The sequence below is a fragment of the Agelaius tricolor genome, unplaced genomic scaffold (assembly GCF_023055355.1).
Source record: "Agelaius tricolor isolate 1412-34295 unplaced genomic scaffold, bAgeTri1.0.p SCAF_9, whole genome shotgun sequence".
Classification (NCBI taxonomy): domain Eukaryota; kingdom Metazoa; phylum Chordata; class Aves; order Passeriformes; family Icteridae; genus Agelaius; species Agelaius tricolor.
Window position 1 is genome coordinate 32,838,099 of NW_027269269.1, and position 26,346 is coordinate 32,864,444.

At 37.6% G+C, this 26,346-nt stretch overlaps 1 protein-coding gene across 13 annotated transcripts in view; it reads left to right on the plus strand.

Annotated features, from left to right (window-relative positions):
* Positions 1 to 26,346, plus strand: part of ABI3BP (ABI family member 3 binding protein) — a 137,127-nt gene that overhangs the window by 105,639 nt on the left and 5,142 nt on the right. For all 13 annotated transcript variants that reach the window (XM_071433540.1, XM_071433544.1, XM_071433550.1 and 10 more), the window contains 9 exons: positions 1,419 to 1,514; positions 5,582 to 5,692; positions 8,441 to 8,524; positions 9,944 to 10,012; positions 10,669 to 10,881; positions 12,331 to 12,442; positions 21,479 to 21,558; positions 22,984 to 23,013; positions 23,997 to 24,158. In XM_071433540.1, coding sequence (XP_071289641.1) covers positions 1,419 to 1,514; positions 5,582 to 5,692; positions 8,441 to 8,524; positions 9,944 to 10,012; positions 10,669 to 10,881; positions 12,331 to 12,442; positions 21,479 to 21,558; positions 22,984 to 23,013; positions 23,997 to 24,158 — 957 coding nt within the window. The remainder of the gene's footprint in view (positions 1 to 1,418; positions 1,515 to 5,581; positions 5,693 to 8,440; positions 8,525 to 9,943; positions 10,013 to 10,668; positions 10,882 to 12,330; positions 12,443 to 21,478; positions 21,559 to 22,983; positions 23,014 to 23,996; positions 24,159 to 26,346) is intronic.

A 26,346-nucleotide genomic window follows, 5' to 3' on the forward strand; every position in this document is an offset into this window, starting at 1 on the left:
TTGTAATACAAACTTGGGTGATTTAGTGTGAATTAGTCAATGTGGAACCACATTTTGTTGATATGTTCACTTAAAGCTGAGCTGAGAAACTAAACTAAACTATAACTTGTGCTAACTATACCTCATGATGTACAAGATTATTTTTATTTTTTTTAAGGCTGGTGCTGGTCTTCTCATGCTTTTTCTTCCTTGAACATCATTCACATGAAACATTGATTATCACTCTGGTGCTTTATATATCTGAAGATCTAATTAATCTTTTTAATTACCTGAAGAAAAATTGCAATTATATAAAACCATATGATGTGTTCAGATATTTTAGACATAGGGACCAAGTCACCTGTGTCCATTTCCCAGCTTCCTGCAATCTTACTCCCAGCTTACTTTAATCTTCAGTAAATTATTTATCATGTATGGACCATGGATTTGTAACGAACATGCAACAAAAATGGTCAAATAGTAAAGTAATTGAAAAATTATCTGCTTCATACCATTAAAATACTAGTGAAATATCAAAACAAATTGAGGTCCAGATCATAAATCTATGAAATCTTTAGCTGAAGTGATTAGATCATGTTGGAACAGGGTTGGAATTTGATAATTATAGTAATATTGAGATTTTTTTTTTTTAATATGACAAATTTTAGGGGTTTTTGTCTTACATTCTTAGCAAGGGTGCAGGGGGGTTTTCCCACAAATATGATGAAGTTGCAATGCATCTTCTTGCTTTACTGTATATACAGTCTTATAAAGCAAATATACTTACTTTATGTAGAGACAAGATATTAATTTAACATTCTGGCTGTCCTATAAATACCAGCATGTGAAACAGTTGTTCTGTAGCAGGAGTTGTGTTGATCTTTTAATGCCACTTACTCTTTTAAAAATGTGTTTATATAACTTTTAAGTAGGACTTTCTCTTATATACAAACTGGATGTTGTGTGTACTTTGTCTCCCTTACTCCAAACATGGTGAATATATTTGGTCCAGAATTGCTCTAACCATTTAGTATGGAAGATGACCAGAGATCATATAATGGGGAGAAGGAGAACTTTGCAAGTGGACATTTTACTCTTTACACTGAAAAACTAGATTGTTCTCTTAACTAATTTTTCCACATATAATCTTGGTTTAACTCATTTGTTACCTCTTCATCTTATTAATTTTCTCTTTCCAAATATACTTTACTTGAGGGATGTTTAAAATTAAACTGCAGACTTTGTAGAACCAGATTACTTTCCACTTACCTGAATAAGAAGATAATGGATATCACCAAGTTATCAGTAAAAACATAGATGAGACACATGTTGGTTTTGCACAGGATGCCAGCTGGAGTTTGAAGATATTCAATACACAAGTATACCATGACTTGGTGCCACACTGTAGATACTTATTTTGTGGGGGTTTTTTTTCACAGATGACTTTTATACACCTGAGGCTACTGCCAGACCAATTGACATGGATGTCAAAAGACCTCCAGAATATGTTGACACCTGGCAAAGGCCAATTTCTGGTAAGGTTAATAAAAGTAAACAATAGAGCAATTTTTAACAGTTGTTATTAAAAATAAAAACACTGCCTTTTCTGCACACACAGCATGTCCACTGAGAAGAAAAAATAATTCATTATCATCCTCATCAATACACATTCTTATGGGTTCAGGATGCTACTAAAAGAGATAAAAATAAGAATAATTTATAGCCACTACTTAGTCACTTACATAGTCTTAGTCACTACATATGGTAGAAATTTTCACCATCAGAACTAAATCCTTATGATCTAACAGCTACAATACTGTAAGCACTGATTTTTTTCATGCTAATATTTTCCACATAGCAAAGGAGAATCAGATAAAAACATAACCAACTTGTACTCCCATGTACGAGGAAGTTTCATTGAATATTGGGATTGTTGGGAAAATTAGAACACTAGGCTTGAAGGAAAATAATGTGGAGTAAATCAGGTTACAGGGGTTTTTTACATGTGTAATACAAGACTGGTAAGGTTTACTCTTCTGGCAAGTCTTGCAATCATGTTTTCAAAACAATCAAAATATTTTGACTGAAACATGCATACAACAGGTAAGTACCCTGATGTGTAAAGAATTTCTCTGTTTCATAAGCATAATCAAGAACAAAATTTGCTTTAGCTGTGGTTTTTACTGACATAGAAACTAACTGAAAATGAAATCTTTTTTTTACTCTTGGATTTACTACTCAGCTGCTGATGTTCTTTTTAGGCAGCTTCTTCTTTGATAATATGTTACTGCATTTTAAAGCGCTATTTTATAAACTGCTGTGTGTTCCTAATCCCTGTTGGATTTCCTTTGCACCTAATTTACCTCTGCAAAGATAAGAGCCTAGCTTGATGGCCAGGTTCTGATGTTTTATCCTTTTTTAGTTTATTCAGTCTGAACCACTGTACTTTGCAAAGATTAAATCTAGCATGATGTACTATTAGTAGCAGCTGAAGGCAAAGTGTAAGCTCAAAACAAGGATGATACTCTGCACTTTTTGTTGCTGAATGGCAGGCAGTGGTGTTTCCTTAAGTAAGTCCAACTTGTTATTTGGAGAGACTTGAAGGATTTTATTCACATAAATTTGAGGGGACATTAATACCAACTTTTACTTGTTTTATGACATTTGATGTTCAAAGTTAAGCTTTTAGAGCTTTGAGGTCAGTCAGTACCTTGAACTGTAGTCGTAAAAGGCAGTTTGGTATGGTTGTGAAATTAGCTACTACTGTTTCATTATTTTCTCATATAACTCTTCATGCAGTCTCATCTCTCTTCATGCAGCCTTAACACACATATCAAAATTCATGGAATCGTAGAATGGTTTGAGTAAGAAGGAAGGTTTAAAGATCAGAGTTCCACCCCACCTGCCTTGGGAGGGACACCTTCCACTAAGCCCCATCCAACCTGGCCTTGAACAGCGCCAGGGATGGGGCATCCACAATTTTCTGGGCAGCCTATTCCAGTGCCTCACCACCCTCACAGTAAATAATTTCTTCCTAATATCTAGTCTAAACCAACTATGTTCCAGTATATATTATTACCTGTTATAAATTTACCCATTAAACAGTTTAAACTGTCTCTCCTTGTCCTACCACTGCAGGCCCTGTTAGAAACCCTTTCTCCATTTCTCTCACAAGCCCTCTTTAAGTACTGCAAGTTGCACTAAAGTCTCTCTGGAGCCTTCTCTTCTCCTCATTAAACAACCCCAGCTCTCTGAGTTTCTTCACAGCAGAACAGCTCCAGCCCTCTGATGGGTTTTGTGGCCCTTCCATGGACTTGTTCTAACAGGTCCGTGTTGTTGTTTTACTGGAGACCCCAGAGCTGGATGCAGCACTCCAGCAGAGGGGTAGAATCACCTCCCTCACCCTGCTGGCCATGCTCCTGCTGGTGCAGCCCAGGATACAAATGGCTTTCTGGGCTGGAAGCCCACATTGCTGGTTTGTCTCTAGTTTTTCACCCACCAGTATCCTCAAGTCCATACCTGCAGAGCAGGGCTGTTTATAATCTCTCATCTAGCCAGTGCTGGGACTGGTGATTGCCCCCAGTCCAGGAGCTGGATTTTGTGCTTGGCTGTGATGGACTTCAGGAAGTTTGCATTGGCCACTGCTCGACCTGCCAGGGTTGTCTGGATGGAATCCTTCCCTCCAATGTTCACTGCACAACCAGCTTGGTATCATCTACAGAATTGCTGAGGGTGCACTCCTTCCCATTGTCTATGCCACCAATAAAGATGTCTGCCCTAAGAGGCTGCTCATCCTTCTCTGTCATCAAGAATGTCTGACTTAAGGACTCCCAGTCCATAAAGAAGCCTAGAGATTAATCAAATAAGAACATTTCATCATGTTGTTGTCCTTATAAGAATCTACACTCACGAAATCCCTAAATCTTGTGCATCCTAGTTTACAAGTTCAGTCTCCACACACTGGTAATTAGATTTTGTAGCATCATCAACCAGCACCCAAATCATTGTCTGAAGTAGCAGAAGGGAAAAGTAGGAATTCTTGTTTTTCCAGAGTACACTACAGTAGATTCAATTGTGACCCAGTACTCTGAATGCAATGTTTTAGTTTGCCTGCAAACTGTAGTTGTAGTTGTGCTGCTCAGAAAATATGATAGAAACCACTGGCAAGTCAATACTTGCACATTTTTACTTCATAAATACCTTGGACAATCCATTCTCTAATTATGGTCAGGGAGAAAAGTAATGATGAATACTACTATATAATAATATCTAGGTTATGGTGACATATATAAAAAAAAATTATTCTATTTTTTCTGGCCTTAAGCATATTTTTTTCATCTCTATCTGGAAATTAGGACTTACTATGAAACTTAAAAATGCTATTTTCAAAACCACTACATCCTCCTAAATTAGATAGAGCATTATTTTCTGTCTTGATCTGAGCGATTTAAAAAAAAATAAATCAACTGTTTTATAAGTGACTACAAGAGTCCAAAAAGGAAAAGGGAAGAGAGAGAGATGGAGATATTCCTGGTTGTATATTGTAAGTAGTGCCAAAAAGCTCTCCTAAATGAGTCTTTGGATCTGCTCCCTTCTCGCCCACAGTCTCTCTATTTATAGGGTGAGCCAAGGACTGATACACAGAACCTGAGGTACCTTATGGAGCCAGTAATTCAGTATCAGGCAACTTGCAGAGTTGTTGACATTGGCAGCCTTATGAGGATTATACTACTCTTGAGGATTTTCTCCTTTTAGGTACAAAAAGGCTTTTGTTACATAAATGTGTTGCACATATCTCCTGGATTTTCTTAAGGAAAGAAGGGCAAAGGTGAATAGTGGAACAAAAATCTTTGCCTTTCCTTTGCATAATAAAATCCTTCATAATTGTCTGGAAAATACAGTAAAAGGATTTGTAAGTATGAATTAAGAGGCTTAGGTTTTCCTTTTAGACCTCACTGTCAAAAGAAATTATCAGATAAATGTAATGGGTACTGGCTGGAGCTGCACATTGAAATAACCAAGTTGGGTGCTTCAGAAATTTCAACAACAGTAATTGTCTTTAGCCATGTCATTGTATGAGGTGACAGTAACTTTTTTCAGTTTTGAATGACATAGAATAAACTGTTCCTAACGATAATTTCATTTTCTTACATATTTTGCTTCAAGCTGAGGGTGGCCAGTTGTATTAGTCAGAAAGTACAAGAGGTCAGAAATTTTGTGAGCAGGATACTGAAGATGTTTCCTAGCACATTGAGGTGGTGTTTGTTGTGTGAAGATGTATCCATTTGAATGCCAAAAAATTACTGTTGACAAAAACGAGTAACTACACAGAAAGTGAGTCACTGAAACACTTGTGCAAAATCTCAAAGGAATGACATTTTTTCTGTGTAAACTTTGTTTAAAACTTCATGGCACACTGTTCTCAGAGATTTAAGGCTGAAAATACAACTCAGATCATCTCCTAATCTCACCTCTCCACTTTTGATATTAAATCAGACATGAAACATTGCTTGAGAAGTCAGAATACAACTTCTAGTGTGTTTCTGATTTGATGGAATTTGAGGTTAAATAATTAATAATGCTGTCTTGTAATGTCATTCAGTGACTGTACCACCTGGCCCTCAGCGCCCTCCTATACCTCCTGCCAGACCTACACCAATGAGAAGAAAACCTCTGCCTCCTAACACCGTGACTGGTAAACCAGGCAGTCCAGGTATTTCAGCCTTTTCAGCATAATCATTTTGTTGTGTGTGATAATACTGGCTAGCAGGGTATAGGAGAATTCTATAGCATCGATTTCTTTAATCTGTGGTATCTATAGAAACTAGGTTTTTGGAACATACAGGCCTTGTGGTTTTTGTCTTCTTACAAAAACCTTGTTTCTTTCTTTTTCTCTAACCTAGTTATATCAAAATCACGCCTAGTAAGGAAGCTGAAAGCAAAATAGCACACTCCAAGTCATGCTTTAAGATCAACCTTAAGAATATTTCTTGTCTACTAATATAATTTTTTGCTATTTAATGTGCATGTCGGATGGGGGATGTTGACTATTGTGCTTCAGTGCCTAGTTATTTGTTAACTGGTTATTTGCTATGGAATTGCTCATATATATACATATATATGGTACATCCATTAACCACTGCAAAAATGAGCTAATAGTCAACCAGACAACTGACAGCACTGGGAGTCTCTTTTATATACTGGGAAGTAGAGCAACTGAGTTGTTTCATGTGCAGAATTTAGCTTGATTATTGTGCTAAAGTATTCTGGCTTCTCAGTATTGGTTTCAGAGGACATAGAAAATTTCACCTTTCCTATTTTATTTTAAATTAATCCTGAAACAAGTGTTTAGTATCCACATGGATGTTCTGTCAGTGGATTCTATATAAGAATCCTTAGGCTAACATTATTCCACATAGTCAGAACTTATAATCTCCTTAAGCTTAACATCATGACAGCTTTTTTCCTCTTCATATTGATCTCTGTAGTTCCTTGGAGATATAAAGGTCTTTATATATTAGAATATACAGCTACATATGAATATACAGCTCTACTGGATTTCCTATTGTGGTTTTTTTTGTTTGTTTGTTTATTTCATTTGGGGCTTTATCTGCTATTAAGGTACTAAAGACCTAAATAATACTTTAGTATTTTGTGTGGCAGATGAGTAGCAAGAATCTTCAGGATAATTGAGACAATCTATATATTTATTCATCAGCAGAGCCAAGATTGAAATACTGTGTCTGTACTTGTTGTTGTTGGGTGGTGTTTCCTTAGTAATAGTTCCCAGAAAACAGAAGACCTCATCAGTCTTAAACTTGATATATTTTCTTTTGCTTGTATCGGGGTCTATACTAATTTGCTCCACTAAGTGTCTAATTAATTTACCAGTGTTTTGAAATTTCAACAAAATTTTCAAATTTTCCTGACAGTGGAGGCCAGGTTATGTGGTAGTCAGTATTTACCATACCTTCCTAGGCTTTCAAGTTGGAATAAATTGCTTAAATGATCTGGTTCTTCCTTGTGGGGACAGTAGAAGATTTTCCTTCTTCTGTGTTTCCTGGTGTTTTATCCAGCTTGGTTTTAAACATTGTAATTTTGTTTCTTCTGGTTCCCTGGAGAGAGAGACAGTTCCACTGTACCAACAGGAAAAATTTGCCTCAATGTTCTTCTTGGATTTTTCCTGTCAGAATTCTGTCCTATTTCTCCTTAACACCATGAATAATTCCTTACTTGCATCTTTCTAACTCATCCAGTGGATATTATGGAAAGGTTTCTATGCAGACATTACAAGTCTCCTGAATGGGTAAAAAGAAATGGAAATGAGAGTTCCAGAAACTTTGTGAAACTGAACTCTAGCGAGAATCTTTCAGATTTCCACTTCATTAAGAAAATTAGTGGAAAGTAGGGATTTTTGTTGCCTTAAACTTGGCTGACCAGAGTTCTGCCTTCAGTTGCCATGTTCTGTCTCATATATGATGGGGAGGTAACTACATTATGTAGTCCTTGACTCTTCAGGGTTGAGATTTCACTGTCAAATCATGGTTATCTGGGAGTATCTGCATGCTTTATGAATTTAATTCTTGTCTTTTACAGCTATTATGCAAGAAATCAAGACCTTTACCATGGATTGTTTGCCTCTTAGAAACCTGTTTTCTTTATTAGGTGGTAACAGCTGAAGAATAACAGCAATGTCACATAATCTGAAATACTTTTTTAAAATAGTTGTCTAATTATAGGTGATAATATTGCCTCTATCAGTTAGTTTCTGTCCAGACTTATGGAACCTACTACAGAAATGAATTCAGCAAGAAAACTTTTCTTCTTGAGTGATATAGTGCTATAAATGTTGAAAATGCTGGACTTGGCTGCATTTTCTTTGCTTTCATTTGAAGTGTATCTTAATTTCATTTAATGTAAGCTCCAGTACTGTTTTGTGGTTAAACTCTTAATGCAGACCACAGTTAAGGACTTGGTGTTTGTCACTAGAAATGTTGCAGCACCAGTAATGTATGTGCTGTATTGAGAGCAATATTTGAGGGAAGAATCTAAGTTTCAGTTGCTGACTTCAGCTATTGTGCCTTGCAACTCAGGAAGAAACGTGCTCTTTCTTCAAGGAATAGCAATGTCAGTGCTGGTCATTTTGCATCCTTTTAGCAGTCTGTGTAGGATGGTTCTGTGCATTAAACCAGGTTATATTCTAGCCAACTAAAGTCCTCCAAAACAACCTCAAAGTAGCAAAGAAATTTCTTACTGGGTTTCAGGATTAGGTTACGTTTGCAACTAGCACAGTTCAGAACTTTCCTGAATCCAGCTGAGGGATTACTAGGATTTGAATGAAAATACTTGTTGCATGAAGCAGTTGTCACAAACTGAGTTCTCTTAGAAAATTAGAAAGCTGTTTGACTCCTTCAAATGCTGAATGTCTTGTTGCTACAAGTCCCTCCATCTGTCACTATAGCTAAGCCTGCTGGACCAACACCTCCTGTGAGGACAGGAACATTATATAAGACACCAACAGCTTTTGCAACTCCAGAGTATTATGGTAAGCATGTTACAAACAGTTCTGGTTTGTTCTTTTTTTCTTTTTTTTTTTTCTTTTTTTTCTTTTTTGTGATTAACATTAAGGTTTCCATTTTTCTTTTGCTTCCCTTCCCTGAACTTTATTGATGCATTGTATATTTAAGATAAGAAAGTATTCTGTCTGGAGTGATTCTGATTTTTTTTATGCCTTTGACTTTTCTGATTTGATTGAGATCTAGCTCCCTTCTCATATTCTTCTTGGTAATTGAGAACATGACAAGGCTTCCATCTTCCTAGAAATCCATACATGCTTAGTAGGCTTTCAATAATACTCTGTGGCCACAAAGCTGTGCAAAGGCTGGACAAGACACTTCTTTTCCTGAATGTTTCAATTTTCCCAGGACATAAATTCAACATATTATTTGTCAGTGATTGACAGTGCTCATCATAGATGTGATAGCCTCCTTTATTTGAGCAAACTTCCACCATTTAAATTGAAAAAATTGTAGTAGCGCAATCATAGTGGTCAGAGGGTAATTTGCCCTTTATAAAACTGGGAGTTGATTACAAATTCAGAGCTAAGTCTTTTCAAGGTGGCATACAGTAATGGGTTTGGAGGAGGATGTGCTTAGAATTTTTGGGCCCAAATGTGCAGTTCTTGGTATATTGTCATGAATGATGCTGCTTCTAATTTTCCTGGACTTACAGTAATACTTAAATTTTTGTCTCCTTACAATGAGTAGGAACTCACTGTGACCCACAGTGCCCAGAAAAGCATGCTGGATGCTAGATTTATTTATAAATGCTTGTTGGGAAGCATTGTGTTTTATCTGTTGAGGTCCATCATGCTCAGTGTAGTGGCTGATTAATACAACATTGTATCATGAATCCTGACTGCTTTAGCACATTTCTCTTCACCAGTGTATTTGCTTTCAATTTCCTTCAAATTTTGTGGAAGTTGTACGCTCTGAAGACAGAAATTTTTTTTTATTTCCTTATGGTTATTTTTAGAGAAGTTACTGTGCCAATGTAATAGTTCTATATATCCCAGGAACATCAAAAAAGCTCCAAGCTAAACAGCCAGCACAGTGCTAAAACCTCCTTTTTCCATGGCTGACCTTTTTCTTCCTTACCAAAAAATTAAACTAAAGCAAATGCAAGACAATGGTCTAAAAGTATTTTACATATATTGCATGAATTGAATCCAGCTGCAGTTATTAAATCTGTCATTTTGATTATGGCTGGCTGTACTAGCAGGTAAGTACAGGGTTTACAAAGCATCACAGAAAAAACACCTAAAATTAAGAGCCAGATCTGCCAGCAAAGGTCTACCATTTATCTATTCTTATAATTATTTAAAATGCCAAAGGAACTGTGAAATGCTGCAGTTCTAATACTGAAACTTTGTATTTATTGCAAATTATAACTGTGTTTTCTACAGTTGATGCAACAGTCTTCAGCTCAAGTCCTACATCAGAAACAGATTCTTCAGGAAAACCAAGGTACCAAGGTAGGATATTCATAGCTATGGTATTTTTATTTCAGGAAGCATATAAAGTCTGGGCTATCTTGCATCAAATTATCTTATTTGGTTCTTCAAAGGCCAACATTTTATTTGATTCTGTGTCACTTTAGTGGCAGATGTAAGAGCTGCAGTACAAACCAGCATTTTCTGGACTAAAGTTGTTGCTCCTTCTTGTGAAACAAAAGTGTATGTCTTTGTATTAGCATGACCCTCAAAATCTGCAAGTAGAATAATAGTCTCATTTTACTATAGAAGAAATAAAGTTGATTTTTTAAATTTTGTGACAGATTTTAATTCTTTCAAACAGTGTGTATCACCTGCTAATATCTTCAGAGTGCCATTTCATCAGTGGTGCCAGGGGGTGAAGCAGTGCAGATTCCAGGTCAAACATCAATAAGTAAAAATTTAAAACAAGCAAAAAACAAAAAAACAACAACGAAAATATAAAATCCAAAACAAACAAAGATGAGAACAGGCAGCTTAATATTGAATATATGGGGTTTATTCGGAAAGCTCTGTGTTTCGCTTGTGCAGATTTTTGCTTGGTGTGCTGAGACGGATGTTGTGCACCAGATGAAATGGCACTGCCATTTTTTAAATACACTCTATTGAATAACAGCTCTTCCCTATATTGTTCTTAGCCCCCCATGTCAAGTACATGAAGAAAGATGATGATGTGCCTTGCTCCATCACAAGCTCTCTTGAACATTTTCCCCAAGAAGAAGTTGGCAGCAAGGAAGAACCCACTCGTCCTCCACAGAATCCTCCAACCAACCTCACAGTGGTGACTGTAGAGGGCTGTCCATCCTTTGTCATATTGGATTGGGAAAAACCAGATAATGACACTGTTACTGGTTGGTTTGATTTCTTTCCTCCATTATGTGATAGTACAGTATTTCCAGCTTAATTTACTTTCACAGTAGTTTTTTGTCATTTAAAAGTACTTTAATCCCCAGGGATTAAAGGAGCCCAGTGGTTTGGGGTATTTTTGTGCTATTGTCAGCTCCAGTGTGGATAAGAAAATGCTTCTAGATTATAACAAGATTTACACAACAAGGATCATTGGAGTCAATGATGACATGAAAAGATACTTAAGAAATATGACTTCAAATTTCCTCCAGTTTTCTGGCTCCTCTCTGTACAGGATCTGGTAAGATCTAGTCAAGAAGTTCCAACAATACAGCAGCATATCTAGATGCACACACTTAATGTAGGCATCTTTCTTGACCTGAGGCTGTTGTTTCACAGTGGGCCAGGCACAATCAAAGCTTACACCCGTCTAGTATGTCAGTAGAACTTTGCCAGCATAATACTTGCAGTATTATGACCCACTGCAATAGGGTCAACTCTGTTAAAAGAATCTGTTTTTTCTTTCATTTCTAAAGGAAGGGGTTTATATTAAGAATAAATGCCTGTGAGTCATGCAGGGCTCAGCACACAGACAGGTAAACATGCAAGATAGCCATTCTTAATTCTTCCATCGTTTTCTGTGTTTCAACACTGGCTGACAAAAATTGAACATCGAAATTAACTAACAACTCCGTTAATGACTCATCAAAATCAATTCTGAATTCAAGAGAAGGCATTGAATCCTGTTTTCTGAAAACAGTGATTGCTTCATATTGGCACCAGTACAACATTACTTGTTTAGACAGGCTTAAACCAGTTTTGCTGCCATCTCTTTCTATTTTTGTAGTTTATGCATGTTTTTCCAATCATCTTATTTAGGCATCGCATCTCTTTTTTAAAAATAAATGCGCTGTTTCAGACAGAAAGGTGAAACAGAAATCATAGTTTGTTGCATCATTTTGCTTTTTGAATGCTTACTTTGCTTGACTTTAACTGTGTACAAGGGCTTTCATTGGGTACGCCCAAAACCAAAGCATAATGGAAAGGTCTGACAAATAACAACCAAAACAGTGATCACACTCACCTCCTTGTTTTCATAAAAACTGCAAGTGTCAGGAACCAAAACCATTCTGCTCATGCTTTGCTCATTTTTGTTGCCACAGAAATGAAGGGCAGTTTGTTGCCTTGTGCACTGAGTAACAAGCAGACACTGGATGGACTTGGTAGTTCTTGGTGTGTGCATGCACATATTTGTATGCTCATTCATTTCCTGCATTTTCTTTTCCAACTTGAATGAATTAAAATGTCCACATCATGCATTGACTTCAGGCTGGCAAAAGGCAGAAAGGTTGAATTCCTGTAAAATTGCATACTGATTCACTATCTGGTTGTATTTAAGAAGCTCGAGTAAGAGATGTTACTTGATCTAATTTTTCTTTACTGTAATTTTCCAGAGTATGAGGTTGTGTCAACTGAAAATGGAGGAAGTGATGGTGAAAAGGAGAAATCAATTATCACTACAAATCAAACCCATTCTACTGTGGAAAACCTAAAACCTGACACAAGGTAGCTAAATAATATAATTTTTTAAGTTAATCCAACTAGTTTAGACTGTCAGCTCTCTGTCCCTTCAAATGGAAATACCTATGGAAATAAGACCTGATTGGTTTTACTCCTGTTTTGATAGAAAAAAAAATGTATGGTTTGGTTTAGCTTTCTTGTAAGTTAACAGATAAAACATACTTGAGGAATCTTTAGGAAATTTACAAGAGTATTTGTGGTCTGGACAAGGTGCAGAAGGGACCTATTGTATCAGAAAGACTGCTTGTCAAAAGTAAGGAAATTACCATGAGAGAAAAAACACATTTTTCCTGAATATATCATTTTCTTTCAGTGTCTCAAAAGAGCTGGCAAATTAAAAATTAGCAAGTGAATTCCAGTTCATGGTGTGCCTCTCATGCAACTAGTTCAAATAAGCATGATCTATCTTTAAATATCAGATCTCATTAAAAAGTATTCTTCTTTTTATGGTAAAATTCAGAGCAGAGAACCACTTGTCTTTTGTTACACTGTTTACTAATTGCATCAGAAAATTAATGAGTGAAACTTGGGGTTTTTCCTGCAAGACCATCCATTTAGCTTTGGTGAATGGATATTTCTGTTTTAGATAAACTAAGCTATAAAGGCATAGCTATTCCTGAGAAGGGAGCAGCTACCATCACCCAGCCTCAAAAAGGAAAGACAGTGAAAGCCTTTCTGGATCCAGAGGGCCACTGCCCAAATATATATAAATTTGATATAAATTGCTTTGCTATAAATTGCAGTGGTGCCTGTCCCCCAAGTCTCACCAGATTTAAGGATGTAAAGTACTCAGAGTGGCTCAGTTCAATAAAACTCGCATTCCAAGCAAAATGTGTGTATCCTAATGGTGAGGACACCTTGAGAGCTTTGGCAGAAGCACAAGTTACTGTTACCCCTTAAATCCAGGCACACTAAATTCAGGGAAAACAAGAAAGTGGTTAAGATAGGTGTCATCATGTAGACAGTATCTGTTCTGCCAAGAAACATCACATGTCCATCATGAAAGTCTCCTGTCTATCAGGAGCTGCTCATTAGATGAAGGAAATGGCTTGTGGATAAAACTGACTGCAAATGGGAGGAAGAGCAAAAATTAAACACAGCTTAATATTCATTAACAGAGTCCCTAATAAGTTTAAAAATTCATCAAGAAATACATTAGACTGGGAAGGAAACTTTTCCATAACTAGCCTCAAAGAGAAGAAGAAAATTCCCTTCTTTCCCTTCTTTCTTGTCATTCTTCTGTAGAAGAGGTAGAGCTGGAAAAGAAACTTGGCAGAGAAATAGAAATCCCTCCCACAAATGATCAGCATTTGCAAAAGTACCAGCAATATATGGAAAGAGAGATGCTCAGTAGCAGAAGGGGAATTAACTGGGAAGAACCTCTTGGCCAGGGAACACTTTGGAGAAACTGACAAGATGAATTAGAGACCCTATTTATTCCAGCTTTCCTGAAGCCCTCAGTGAGGCTTGTGTGAACCCCCTGTGCTGGTCTGAAGGTCCAGTGCATTCAGAGCGAAAGGCAGTTCAGGACAGATCTAAAGCGGACAGACCTAAACAAAGACTTCCCAAAAAGGCATAAAAAATGTGAATCTGCTATCTGAGCCTTCATGGGTAAGTCTAAACCAGAAAGCCCCTGTAGCAGAAAGCCAGTTCAGGGCTGCAGTTGTGCAGATGTGGGCTCTTGAGGAGCTGTTCCTGGCAGAGACATTCTGCAGTCTCGTTGGCCAAGGTCCAGCATCCTGTTGAGGTACTTCAGGTAGGATGTGGTAGTGCCTGGCCCAGAAGCTAAAGAGTTAATTGCCCAAAACCAACAGAAGGGAAGCAGGACAAACAACTTTTTGGTGTGAAGGGGGAGGACAAGCAGCAGGGAAAATCTGGGTGCCAGATCATGATGTTTGTTTGCTTCAAGCTTTTATATTCTTCAAATAGGTGATACTGCTACACCTCTGGGAAGCTCTGCAGCAAGGCAGACACCCTTCTCCCTTTGAGCTGGCCTTTACACAAGGCAGCTTTTAAAGATTAGGAGCTGATGGCCAGACTTTAAATATTTCAGGAATTTGGACAGTGTTAGGGAGGCAACAAAGAGACTTTTACAGTCGCTCATCAAAAATTGCATCTGCGACTGCAGCTGTCAGTAAGTACAAACACAGAAGTTAAATGGGATGAGGATTATGGTGTAGTATTCTGTGTGTCCATTTAGCTGTCTGAAAAGTGACTAGATCCAGAAAAAATGCACTGGCTGAAAAAAGAGTCTTGACTTTGAGTACAGTTATCAAGTACTTGGTTTTAGCAGACTCATACCATGACAATATGGAGATGGAAATGAAAATGGACTTTCATAGGTGTACCAGAACTTGTGAAGGTTAATTTTAAACAAAACAAGTTGTATATATTATGGAAGTTTGTTGCCTTTCTGTCTTATATATGCTAGCTTTATGTGTTCCTGGTGACTTGACTGACTACTCTGAGAAGAAAAGTAAAATAGAGATTTGAAAATTTCTGACTTTGAGGACATAGACCTTTTAAATAAATGTGGGGTACAGTCAGCTGTTTTCTAATGCAACGGGTTGTTTGGGGTTTTTTCATTTAAAAAAAATGTTTTAGAGGAACATATGCAATGTGATTTCATTGGAAATCCATCTGTTTTTTGCCCAAGGAAAGACCTATCATATCCATAACATTTTCCCACAGTAAGGCATGCCTCACAGTTGACAACCACAGGTTAATTTAAAGGATTTTTCCTTATAGGACAAATATCTTATCCTCTTTTTCACCTAGAGAAATCAATTATCAAATGTGGTGATTGCAGGATTTCAAATTTTAGAAGTTTTCTGATAGTTTAAATAACCCAGAAAGTTCAAATCTTGATATCCATTATTTGGTTGGTCAGAGCTCTTGAAATTGGTACTCTTGTTGTCAGTAAGCTCCTGATCGGCTTCAGTCTAGAATTCTGTTTAATTTCATCAGATTTGCTTCTGATTGTAACCTTTACCTGAAATATCTCAAAGCATGTAGTGTTGTTATGCTATGTGAGCCAGATGACAATATACATCTTCCTTATACAGATAGTTAATTGGATATAGCTGGTGCCTGAAGAAAACTTCCTTCTATTTTATGAATGTCTTCTACTTAAACATTTCTCTTATAGATGTTCTTCTGTGATCTACTATTCACATATGCACAGTGTTGATTATGACTTTATAATGTAGCTAGCTTTTGTTACCCTTTACATTATTTCCAAGGACTTTAGAGTAGGTTCAGGTCACATTTTACTCAGCCCCCTGTTCATTATTACACTGAAGCGCATGCCAAAATTTCTGCAGTTTTTGCTATCTTTTAATTTTTTTAGTGAAAAGATTTATTCTTCTTTCTCCTGGTTAGTTGGAACAGAGTAGTGAGCTGCTCTGTCTTTACTCTGCTGTTCAAACAGTGAGTGTCTGCCACTATGAACCCCGAGCTCAAAGCAGCTGAAAAGGGGCCTGGACCAGGTCACCTTCATAGGTGTCTTACAACACATATTATTTATTGTAAAATTGGACCTTAGGGGCAGTTTCTGGTCTTGTAGATCTCAGTTTCCCCCAGTTTCTTTAATGCAGGCGGAGGTGGCTTAGTGTGTTAATGCAAATGTCATTTCTATCTTAGCAAAAAAAAAAGAGAGAAACAAATGCACTAGTATGAACTAACAATTTTTCATCCTCCACATGGAAATTCCGTGATTCTTATAGTGAGAAATGCAGTGTTTATTCCACTTGGAAAAGAGTCAAACTGCAAGACTGATCGTTTTGGTCAAAGTAGTTACAGTCTAACTTCCAAGGAGCCATTTGAGGAATGAGACCTGCAATATTCCATCTAAGTTGTCATACAGGTCTCCTGTTCCTGAGTTTCCCTAAAAGGCTGCTACATTGGAACTACCAGTGGGAGTACCACTGGCATACCCAGGACTCTGCTCTTTCCTTGTTTTACATTAAAATTTCATAAGAAAGCATTGCAGCAATTTCTCCTATGTTAATAGTCAAGCAAGATCTTCCATATGTGAGTCAAGATAAGGTTATTATCAATGATTTTCAGTATTTTCCTCCTTGAGCTGCTTGTTTGCAATAAACAGTGAGAGGCCTGAGAGAGAAATGGGCTTACTGTGGTTTTTGTTGTCTTAATTCCATCTCTTCTGTAGTAATAATGGTGTTCCTCTGCATATTCTCCTTGGAAAAAAATTGGATTCACTGATCTGGGGTTTTTTCATGGACTTTCCTAGCCTAAAATATTAAATGCAGATGTTGTTTGGGTTTTTTTCCCAATGAGATTTTTTGTTATTTCTACTGGTTTCTCTGCCAAAATATGTAGTTCTTATTTCTGTATCCCTGCCCTATCTTGAAACCCTTTTTTTTTGGTCAGTGTACATTTTCTCTTTCATTCTGGTGGTTTGTTTAAGGGCAGTGTAGCCCATAGCACAGACCATAGTGTCCAGGAAGTTCTACAGCCCAAATTTCTATACAAGCCTTCAAAAAAGAGCCTGAAGACTGCTGAAAACTGTTCTCATGCACGTTTGTGATGGCAGTAATTGGAAGGTAGTAAAGAAAAATATTAAGACTTGTCACAAATAGCTCTAGGGAAGTTTGAGTAGCCATTGGAGGACATGTCCCACCAGCCTACTGCTGTAGAAAAAGAGTATTAATAAGAAAAAAAAAAAACTTGTGATACTTGCATTCCACAGTTTTGTATAGCTTCCCATTAGGTACTGATCTGCTTCCTCATTAATTATTTTGGTGATTTCAAATATACTCTTCTTCTTTTTAAAAATTTTTTGAGTGGTTTCTGCTGGATTTTTGGGTTTGATTGTGTCCTAAGGCTGTTATCGCCTTTATCTAATATTGGTTTTTATTGTAGTTAGCACCCAATTGTTCTGATCAAGTACAAGGAAAAACCCAAGAAAACCTCTGTCCATGCAGAGAGTTTAGCTTTTGTTAACAGCAAGGGTCAAGAGATAGAAACTATAAAGAAAGCTTCAGTGCAGCAAAATTCAGAAAGTGGCAGAAAAATGCTGGAGGTTTCTATTTGTTTTATAAAACAACTAACAGATCTTGTACTAAACTGCTGTTGATATCACGGTTCATGGATAAGCATTTCTCATTTTTCTTAGCCCTTCGTCCAACTTTGTTAGGAGAAAGATTCCTCAAATAAGCATAGCAGTTCTTTCTCTCTTTCTCTCTCTCTCTCTCTCTCTTTCCTCCTTTGTTTCCTGGTCACATTGCCATCCAAGCACAGCCTGCAGACACAGAGGAGCTCTGTGCACAGAGCCCTGCACAATTGCCATCCAACACCAGCATCTCCCCAGAAACAGACCTAAAGTCCCAGGACTGTACTCAGCTGCTCCAGGTCTCCTATTGTGGTGAAAATCTCTCTTCACCTATTTTCAGTTCTGCAATCTTCAGTCTTGTCCTTCTGCATGATTTGAAAAATGCAGGAGCAGCTGCATTTGCCAGAGTTCCATGTGGTATAGTGATTTCCTGTGGTGGAAAAATTCACTCCAAGTAGTAATTACTGCAAGTCAAGTCCATTTAATCTGCACAAGGACTTTTACTGTCTCACACAGTTCGGGAGGATTTGGAAGGCCTGGTCTCCAAAAGTTTCTAGGATAGCAATCTTATAGATGTTAAAGGCGTGAGGCATTAGATTGCAGCTTACATAGGACAGCAGAGTTGTTAGTATATTAGGCAGGCAGATATAATGATGGAATATAGACTCCAGTTTCTCCTTTGTAGCTATGATATTTTCTGAAAAATCTTTTCTTTAAGAGTTTCCCTCCTGAGAAGCTGAGAGGCCTCAGGAACAAAATGTAAACAATGGTTATCTGCTGCTGTGGAATGCAACAGGTGCATCTGTGATTGGTCCATGTTGGTTGTTTCTAATTAATGGCCAATCACAGTCAGCTGGCTCAGACTCTCTGTCTGAGATACAAGCCTTTGTTATTCATTCCTTCCTTTTCTATTCTTAGCTAGCCTTCTGATGAAATCCTTTCTTCTATTCTTTTAGTATCGTTTTAATTATAATATATATCATAAAATAATAAATCAAGCCTGCTGAAACATGGAGTCAGATCCTCATCTCTTCCCTCATCCTGGGACCCCTGTGAATACCGTCACACTCGTTAGGTAAATTTAATTAAGCAGCAGACATAGATTCTATTAATTTTGATGCACACTCTTCTTGAAAGTCTGAGCATTTTCCCCCTTCATTATGATTTCTATAGGAGTGCATAACAGAGCAGATGGTACACTTTTTTTGCCATTTTAATAATATTTTTTCAGATCTTTCACCTTACACAAAAAAAGGAAGAGTTTAGATTGTCTTCTATTAAAACAGCCACAGTATAGCTTTAAAAATACAGTAAACTATGTCATATTGTGATCCCAGTCTGGCATTTCCTTCCTCTCCTTCTCAATGTTCTGTCAACTAACTAATTCTCTTCATCCCCAAAAGTGGTTGTTTGTTATTTTTGTACTGTGGAAGCCACTGGTATTGTTTTAGGATTGAAATTGGCAGAGGAAATAAGCCTGTGATGCTTGTAAAAACACATACCACAGAACTGTAGAACTGCATGTATTTTAGTTTCTAAAATTTCCTTTTAACATTATTACTAAGAGGCTTCCCTAATTGACTGAGCTAAACTTTGGACATTTCTTTATTATTTTTCTTTTCTCCAATTTTCTTTATATGTTTACATAGGCTGAAATCTCTATCTGTAGATTGTAGTTCTTTATTTAAATTTTGCCTTTCTTTTCCAAGCTGTGGTTTGGTCTTTTGCAGAGAACCTAGTGATCTCTAAACCACAATATGAAAAACAGTGCTTGGAAAATAACCTTGTTTTTTTCTCTTTGGAATTAGAGAATTGATGAGTCCAAGTTCATAGACTAAAGATTTTTGGGAACAGGACTGATTCCTATGAAGAATATTGCCTAATGCAGCCCAAAGTAGAGAATATCAACTATTGAAAAAAATAAATTTGTTCAAAAATCAGCAAAAATACATACAAAGGGACAAAACCAGTTAATTATCACCCATGAGATCAAACCATAAACTGCCCATAAAGCAATCATCATCTTGATGATCATTATTACAATAATAGCTTTAGATCAGGTGTTCCTCCTGTGAAGGAAGCAGGAAAACTTCTTTGCAGTCTTTTATCTCTAGGTATGGATTAATTTCTACATTTAAAAAAAAATGTATCATCTGGCTATTATTTTGAGACCCCCAACATATTAGGAAATCTTTGTTTATGCTTCAGTGATTCTTCAGAAAGAATCTCCGACTCCTTTGCTACAGTTCTCTATATTATGACATTTCCTACCAGATGAGAATACTTCTTGACCAAAAAAGTTACTGTACCACATGGACAATGTGAATACTAACTACTCACGTCCTATTTTAAAAAGCATGTCTTTGTTTAAGCAATTTGAAGTTGAGAATGAAGATTTATAAATTTATTAAATTGGTTATTTAGTTAATGTCTCCCTCCTACCGTGGGGTAATATGGGTAGTTCCAAAGTCTCTTTCAGACATTTAAATAAATGTCAAGATTTCTCCAAATAGATTTTTTCAGCTCAAAACAAGCCCATGTTTCTCTTAGAAATATCCATGAATTTCCACAATGCATCTGTTCAGCACGCCAGTCTCTATAAGTATTTCCCTCAAAAAAAAAAGAAAACCCTAGAAATAAAGGCAATTGCTTAAGTAAGCAATTTTAAAGTTAAATATTGTCTTAGAAGTACAGTGGATGGAAAACAGTTGCTGGGTTCTGCATGAATACTCCACTGAGGTTAATTAGCTCAGGTTTTGTGGGAGCCAAGGAGGAATGAAAGGTAATCCAAAGTTTGGATTGAATTATTCTTCTGGGGAGCTGGAAATGGAGTTTACAAATTTCCAACTGTGCAGAGTGTGGTATGGGGGTTTTCTTTCTTTAGAAAATTGCTGTTTGGAAATGGTTCCAGCAATACGTTACAATGCTATGTTATGGTTACAAGCTACCAAAATTACCATGGGTAAATGATCCTTCTCCAGTCAAGAGCTGAAGATTTAGTTGCCCACTTCTGGGACTCCCATTTTTTATGTGTTTACAGCAAAAGTACCCTTAATTTGGGGCCTATTTTCCAGGCCTACAGTCCCTTTGTCTCATGTCCTGTGGCTGCCTGTCACTGACAAAGAGAACCTTTCTGTTAGGACAGATTTACCATGCATGTGCTTAGAGTATGGGAGATGTCCCTGTGCACATGGCACTTCCACTGCTAATCAAGCACTCAGAGGTGGAGGAGGCTTAAGAAAAGGAGTCTGGTTTGGATTTTTTTCTTCAGTCATGTTGTTTTCACAGCAGTGCATTTGGTTCCCAAAACAGTGATGAAAAGGGATCATGAGATCACTACAGCACAGGCCAGTGTTGTGCCACATCAGCAAAAACACATGCAAAAGTGACTCTGCACAGTGTCTTGTCATTGCTTCAAATACTTATTATTAACATACATTCAAGCAATTGGATCTTTGCCTTGGCTGAGCTCCTGTCCTGGAAGATTTGCCCTGTGTTTTGCTACTGGTCCTGTCTGTCACTGTGGGTGGGCCTGACAGGCATTAAATTGGAGGTTTGTGTTCTTAAAAAAGCAAAAAGTACAAATAAATAGCAATGCCCTTTACTCAGTCTCTAGTTATCAGGTTGCCTCAGACCTTATCTGAACTTGCTCCCTCTGCCAGAACTGAAACGGTTGTGTGAGAGGAGACAGACAAGTCAGTGTTGAATTAAATCAAATATTAATAGTATGTGTGCAATGAATTATCAAAAGGACTGGTTAATTTTGTGTTCAGTTCAGATCTTACACAGCTAGGACAAAAAATGTCTCAGTGGTTTTGTGGCAAGAAATTGGGCTTTTTTGTTCTCCAGAAGGCGAGTAGCCCCAATGTGTCTATTGCTTGCTTGCTCCAGACTATTCAAGAATGCTTAGTTTGCAAAATTTTCATCTCTTCTCTTTTATTCCCCAGTTATGAATTCCACGTGAAACCCAGAAACCCCCTTGGTGAAGGTCCAAGTAGCAATGTTGTGTCATTCAGTACTGAATCAGGTAAGAACTTCCAAAGATCAGACCACCATGTACAGCACCTTTAGTACCCATGTTTGTGGGATGCATGAAAGACCCTCTCACGTCATTTTGTGCATTCAGTTCTGCTCTTTACTGTCTCCTGATTGGCTTTTTACCAGCATGCATGGAAAGTCAGCCTGGGATCAAGACTGTGTTGTGGGGGGATGTAAGACGGACAGACTGCAAGAGAAAAAAACAGAGGAACCTTGTCTGGTATTCATTGCAAAGAAAATTACTTCATCCTTAGAGAGGGCTCAGTCATTTAAGATTTATATTCCTGACCTTTTTGCATCTATCCAACACATTAACAACTTCTGGATGGGGGAACATTAGGGGTTTTTTTGGGCTGGTGTGTTCATAGGTGTTTTTGCTACCTGTTCAATAAGGCTGCTGCAAACAGTGATGTTGTTTGGCTAAAATAAGGATTGAGAAAGAGCTGTTGTGAAAAGTCAGTGTCCCAGTAGGTCCCCTTCCATCCTGTTTACTCTCCAGTGAAACCCTTAAAGAGGTGTATACAAGCCTGTTTTGGCCACTGGTTGGTTCCCAGGTGAAGTTCTCTCTGACTCAGAGGTGAGAATCAGAGAGCTTTTGCTCTGCCTATTCTTGCTGACTTGTTGACTTTAGGCAAGCAAGATACCATCTTTTCTGCAGAAGTGTTTATTGCTTGGTAGTACTAAAAGACCACATAAAACACAAAATGGATTTAGCCTTTTTAAAGGGACTTTCTCAATCTGTGTTTAGAGCCAGGTGTAATAATTTAATAGTCCTCAACTAGTGCTGTCACTGATGGATGAGAATTTTGGCTGAGCAAAGGATTACTCAGGGAGGAGTGAAGACTATGCCACACATATTTAAAACCTCTGAATACACTCTTTGTAATTCTAGATTGTTAAAAGTGAAAAAACATTTGCGCCAGGTGCAATTTTCATGAATGACAAGGCTTACGTTCTGTCTCCTATTTAGTTTGGACAAATAAAGCATGCAGTTTTGTTTTTTCTTAATTGCACACATCCATTTCTCACATTTGGGCTTTCAAAGCCAAGTTTTTTGTGGCAAGTATTACAGATGTGCCCTTTTTATTATTTAGGTTTTGAAATTAAAATTTTAATAAGACACGGTACAACTGGTTACAGGTTTAAACTCTTGTTTTTACTAGAGCTCTGCTTGGCTGGTGTTGTCCCATAAGTAAAATTATTAAAAGCTCATTGATACTGGAGTTTCATACAAGAAATATATTTCTTCTAATTTAATTTAATACAAAAGTTCACTTCACTTCCAAAACTCTTTCTGTTTCACAAATTACAGCTTACGTCAGCTGTAAAAAATCACTTACCAATGCTTTTCCATAGAATTATTGGAAACGTTCATTTTACAGTGTCTGATTGAATGTTTGTTTTCTTCCCCCAGCGGACCCAAGAGTGAGTGAGCCAATTTCAAGTAAGTGTTTTATACATAAATCTGATCAGCAGTTTTTTCAGAAATGAGATAGCAGAATTTTACAAGGAGGGTGGCTCTGCTGCACCAGCTGGATGAGTTACAGAATCAAACAGTATTCACACACAATTTCCCTCCTTCCACCCATGCCCCTGCCAAGGAATTCATGCAAGGCTGTTTGTTTACCTGAGCATAAGGCAATCAACGTGATGTGGAGCTCCCATGGCAGCTGGGATGGCTTCAAACCAATGTACACAAATGAGCCAAGGACAGCCTCATATTTTCTCAACCTTGTCATTAAAGCAAAGAAAGCTCTGCAAAATGAATAAGCTACTCCACATTTTTAAGTGAGTTAACAGAGCACAGCTTGGAGGATTCTATTTATCTGTCTTAGTGTTTTAGGAAAATTTTCTGCTTCAGAAGGTTTGATCTAGCTCTGCCTTAGGCCACTTACAAGACTCTTCCTGTCCTTGATGGAAGGTGAACTGAGCTTTTGAAGAAGAGCTGAGATCATTCGAGCAAATTGGGCTGCTTTTTGTATTTGTAATAGTCATCACTTTCACTTTGACAAACACCATGGAACCATTTTTCTCCACATAATTAATGGCACTTCATTTTTATATGTATTTTTTGTTAGATCACAGTTTGCTGCAAGTTGATTGTCTTGGCTTGAACACACTGAAGAATGGTGACTGTATCACACACTTCGTAAATGAGAGTATTTCCAGTACAAACATTGTCCCCCTAACAAGGTCCTAGAATGAACCTATTCCAAACCTGCACCAGAGGACAGCAGGAGGAGTTCACAGCACCAACTGTACCTGCGTACTTTGGTGCTTCCCTGACATATTTCTCATGTTCAAAATGCAGGTGTCATGGTACATTCTGCTTCATGAAAGTTTCTAATTCTAGTTATTCAAATGCATTTGTTGTGTGTAATTTTGTATGCAGCATCATACTTCAGCCTCTTTTTTCTTCTCCTGCAGTGGGGAAAGATGCAATCTGGACTGAAATCCCATTCAATTCAGACACATACTCAGAATGCAAAGGCAAACAATATGTAAAGAGGACTTGGTATAAGAAGTTTGTGGGTGTGCAGCTGTGCAATTCTTTGAGATACAAGATATACCTCAGTGATTCACTTACAGGTAAGAAACATTCAAATCAGTGCTGTCCATATTTTGCATTCCTGAAAGATATTATAAAAAACATTTGCGTTTCTGAAAACATTTGGTTTCTGAAATAAGAAGTTTAACAAGATGAGCTCTGCTGAAGTGTGATCAGATTTGTTTGATTTAGTTCACAGATTAATCATAAACAGTAATCTGCTTGTGCTCAGTAACCATTGACATGTTTGATACTGAGTTTTCAGACTCCAGAGGAGCCTCTCTGTGGTGATCATCTGCTTTTAAGTAACTGTTTATATACTGGGGATCATACAGAAAACAAATAAAGATCAGAGTGAATAGCATATATTGTAAAACAGCCAAAGTGGTGTTCAATTATTAATTAGAGAATAATTATTAATTAGAATTATTAATTAGAGGATCAGGACCTCATTTTATACCGGGATTACCCCTGTCATTCCCACTCCTTTCAGTAAACATCTGGTTACTTCATTACTGAGAGGCTTATAAATACATGACTTTAACTCTAGTCAACAGGTTTTACCCACCTGCATTGACATTTTTATTTTGTTTTCACATTCCCCATTTTTGCTTATGATCTTTTCTCCCCACCTTTTTGTTTTCCTCAAATTATATTTTATTACTAAGGGAAACTTCCTGGCCTTACACATTCTCAAGTTTTGTTCAGTGTTTTAAGGCCAGTTGAGTGTGATGTCTTTAAGACCTGAATCAGGTGACACATGCAGGGAAAACAACCTTTGAGAAGTGTTTTTCAGTTAGTTGATGGGAGATCTTTGTGTCTCATGCAGCTTGTCCAAGCTGTATCTGCTACATTAAATATGTTAACTTCTTACAATGCATCCCAAGCTCCTGGCTCTCTTCTGTGTGAAATCTCTTATCACAGACAGCTCTGTGACAATGGCATTAGCATGGCATCTGAGCACAAAGATGTGTGGGAAAGCCTTTTGAGTGCAAGTCAGGCAAGTGTGTTCAACATATCCCATTGAATTAGCTAGGGCAAGACTGTGGCTGGAAGAATCCACTTTCATAACCTAAAGTTGCCCCATCTCTGAGCTCAGCACCTCACAGGAGCAGAGCTCTGGGCTTCATGAAAAGAATATGGAAGGAAAAGAGCAAGGGAGTGTAGGGCAGCCCATGGTGCCATGATTTTAAGCTTCCTTGCCTTGCATCTGGCACCGTTCTCTGATGAGCAGAAAAGGAAGGAAAGCCTTGTCATTAATAGTCAGTACAATATTCCATATGTAAATAATATCTTAGATATTTTGTGAATAAAAGAGAATGTTTTGAACAGATGTATCATTCATTCAACTGTTGCTGTACTAACCAGCTGTGATCAAATGACAAGCACTGGCAATGAGGCATGATGTGTCCCAAAACCAGCCAGCAGAGGAAATAGCAGTGCTAATCTAGCAGGACTAGACTACAGCCCTAAATCAAGTGAATTAACACTGCAGTGAAAGCAACCCCAATCTGAAAAGTTTAATATCAGGAGCCCATTTTCCTATTTTCATTAGATTGTTTTTGTTCTTGCTGGAAGGGTGGTGGTTTAACCTCGTTGGAAAAAGATGAGATAGACACACTGTATTCATTATACTTGCTAAGCATGGTTCTTGCACTTGAATTGTTACAACCAGTGCTAACCAGTTGTCACAATATTTAAAAGTGAAATATTTATGTAGAAGGAAAGCTGCTTTTGCCCCGTTTGCTAAGTGAGGCCTCTGTGTGAGTGGGAAGTTTCCCTGTTTGAAGCCAAGCTCTGCTCTGATGTGTCTCACGGTCACCTCACCTGGCCATGTCCCCAAGGCCAGGAAGAGCCCCTGCAAGCACCAGCCAGCTGCACCAGGTGTGCACTGAGCTCTGAATTCCACTGGACACTGAAAAACCTTCCAAAGCTTTGCTGTGGAAGCAGTGTAATTGCCTGGAAACTGGGGTGCTCTGTCCACATGCCATTGTATAAGGCAGGCAGCAACTGCCTCTTTTGCATGCTGTTTTTTAGCATGAATTTATTCTTCTAGTGCTGTGGAATTTATAATGTATAACACAAAGTTTATATGTAAGATTGTAAGGCCACCCACAAGGGAACATTGGGGAAAAAAAACTGACTTTGTGCTAGAATTGCTATTCCCAAAGCAGAAAACCAGTTTTTTGTTAGCTGAATGGTTTTAAGTGTGTTCTTTCATTACAGAAA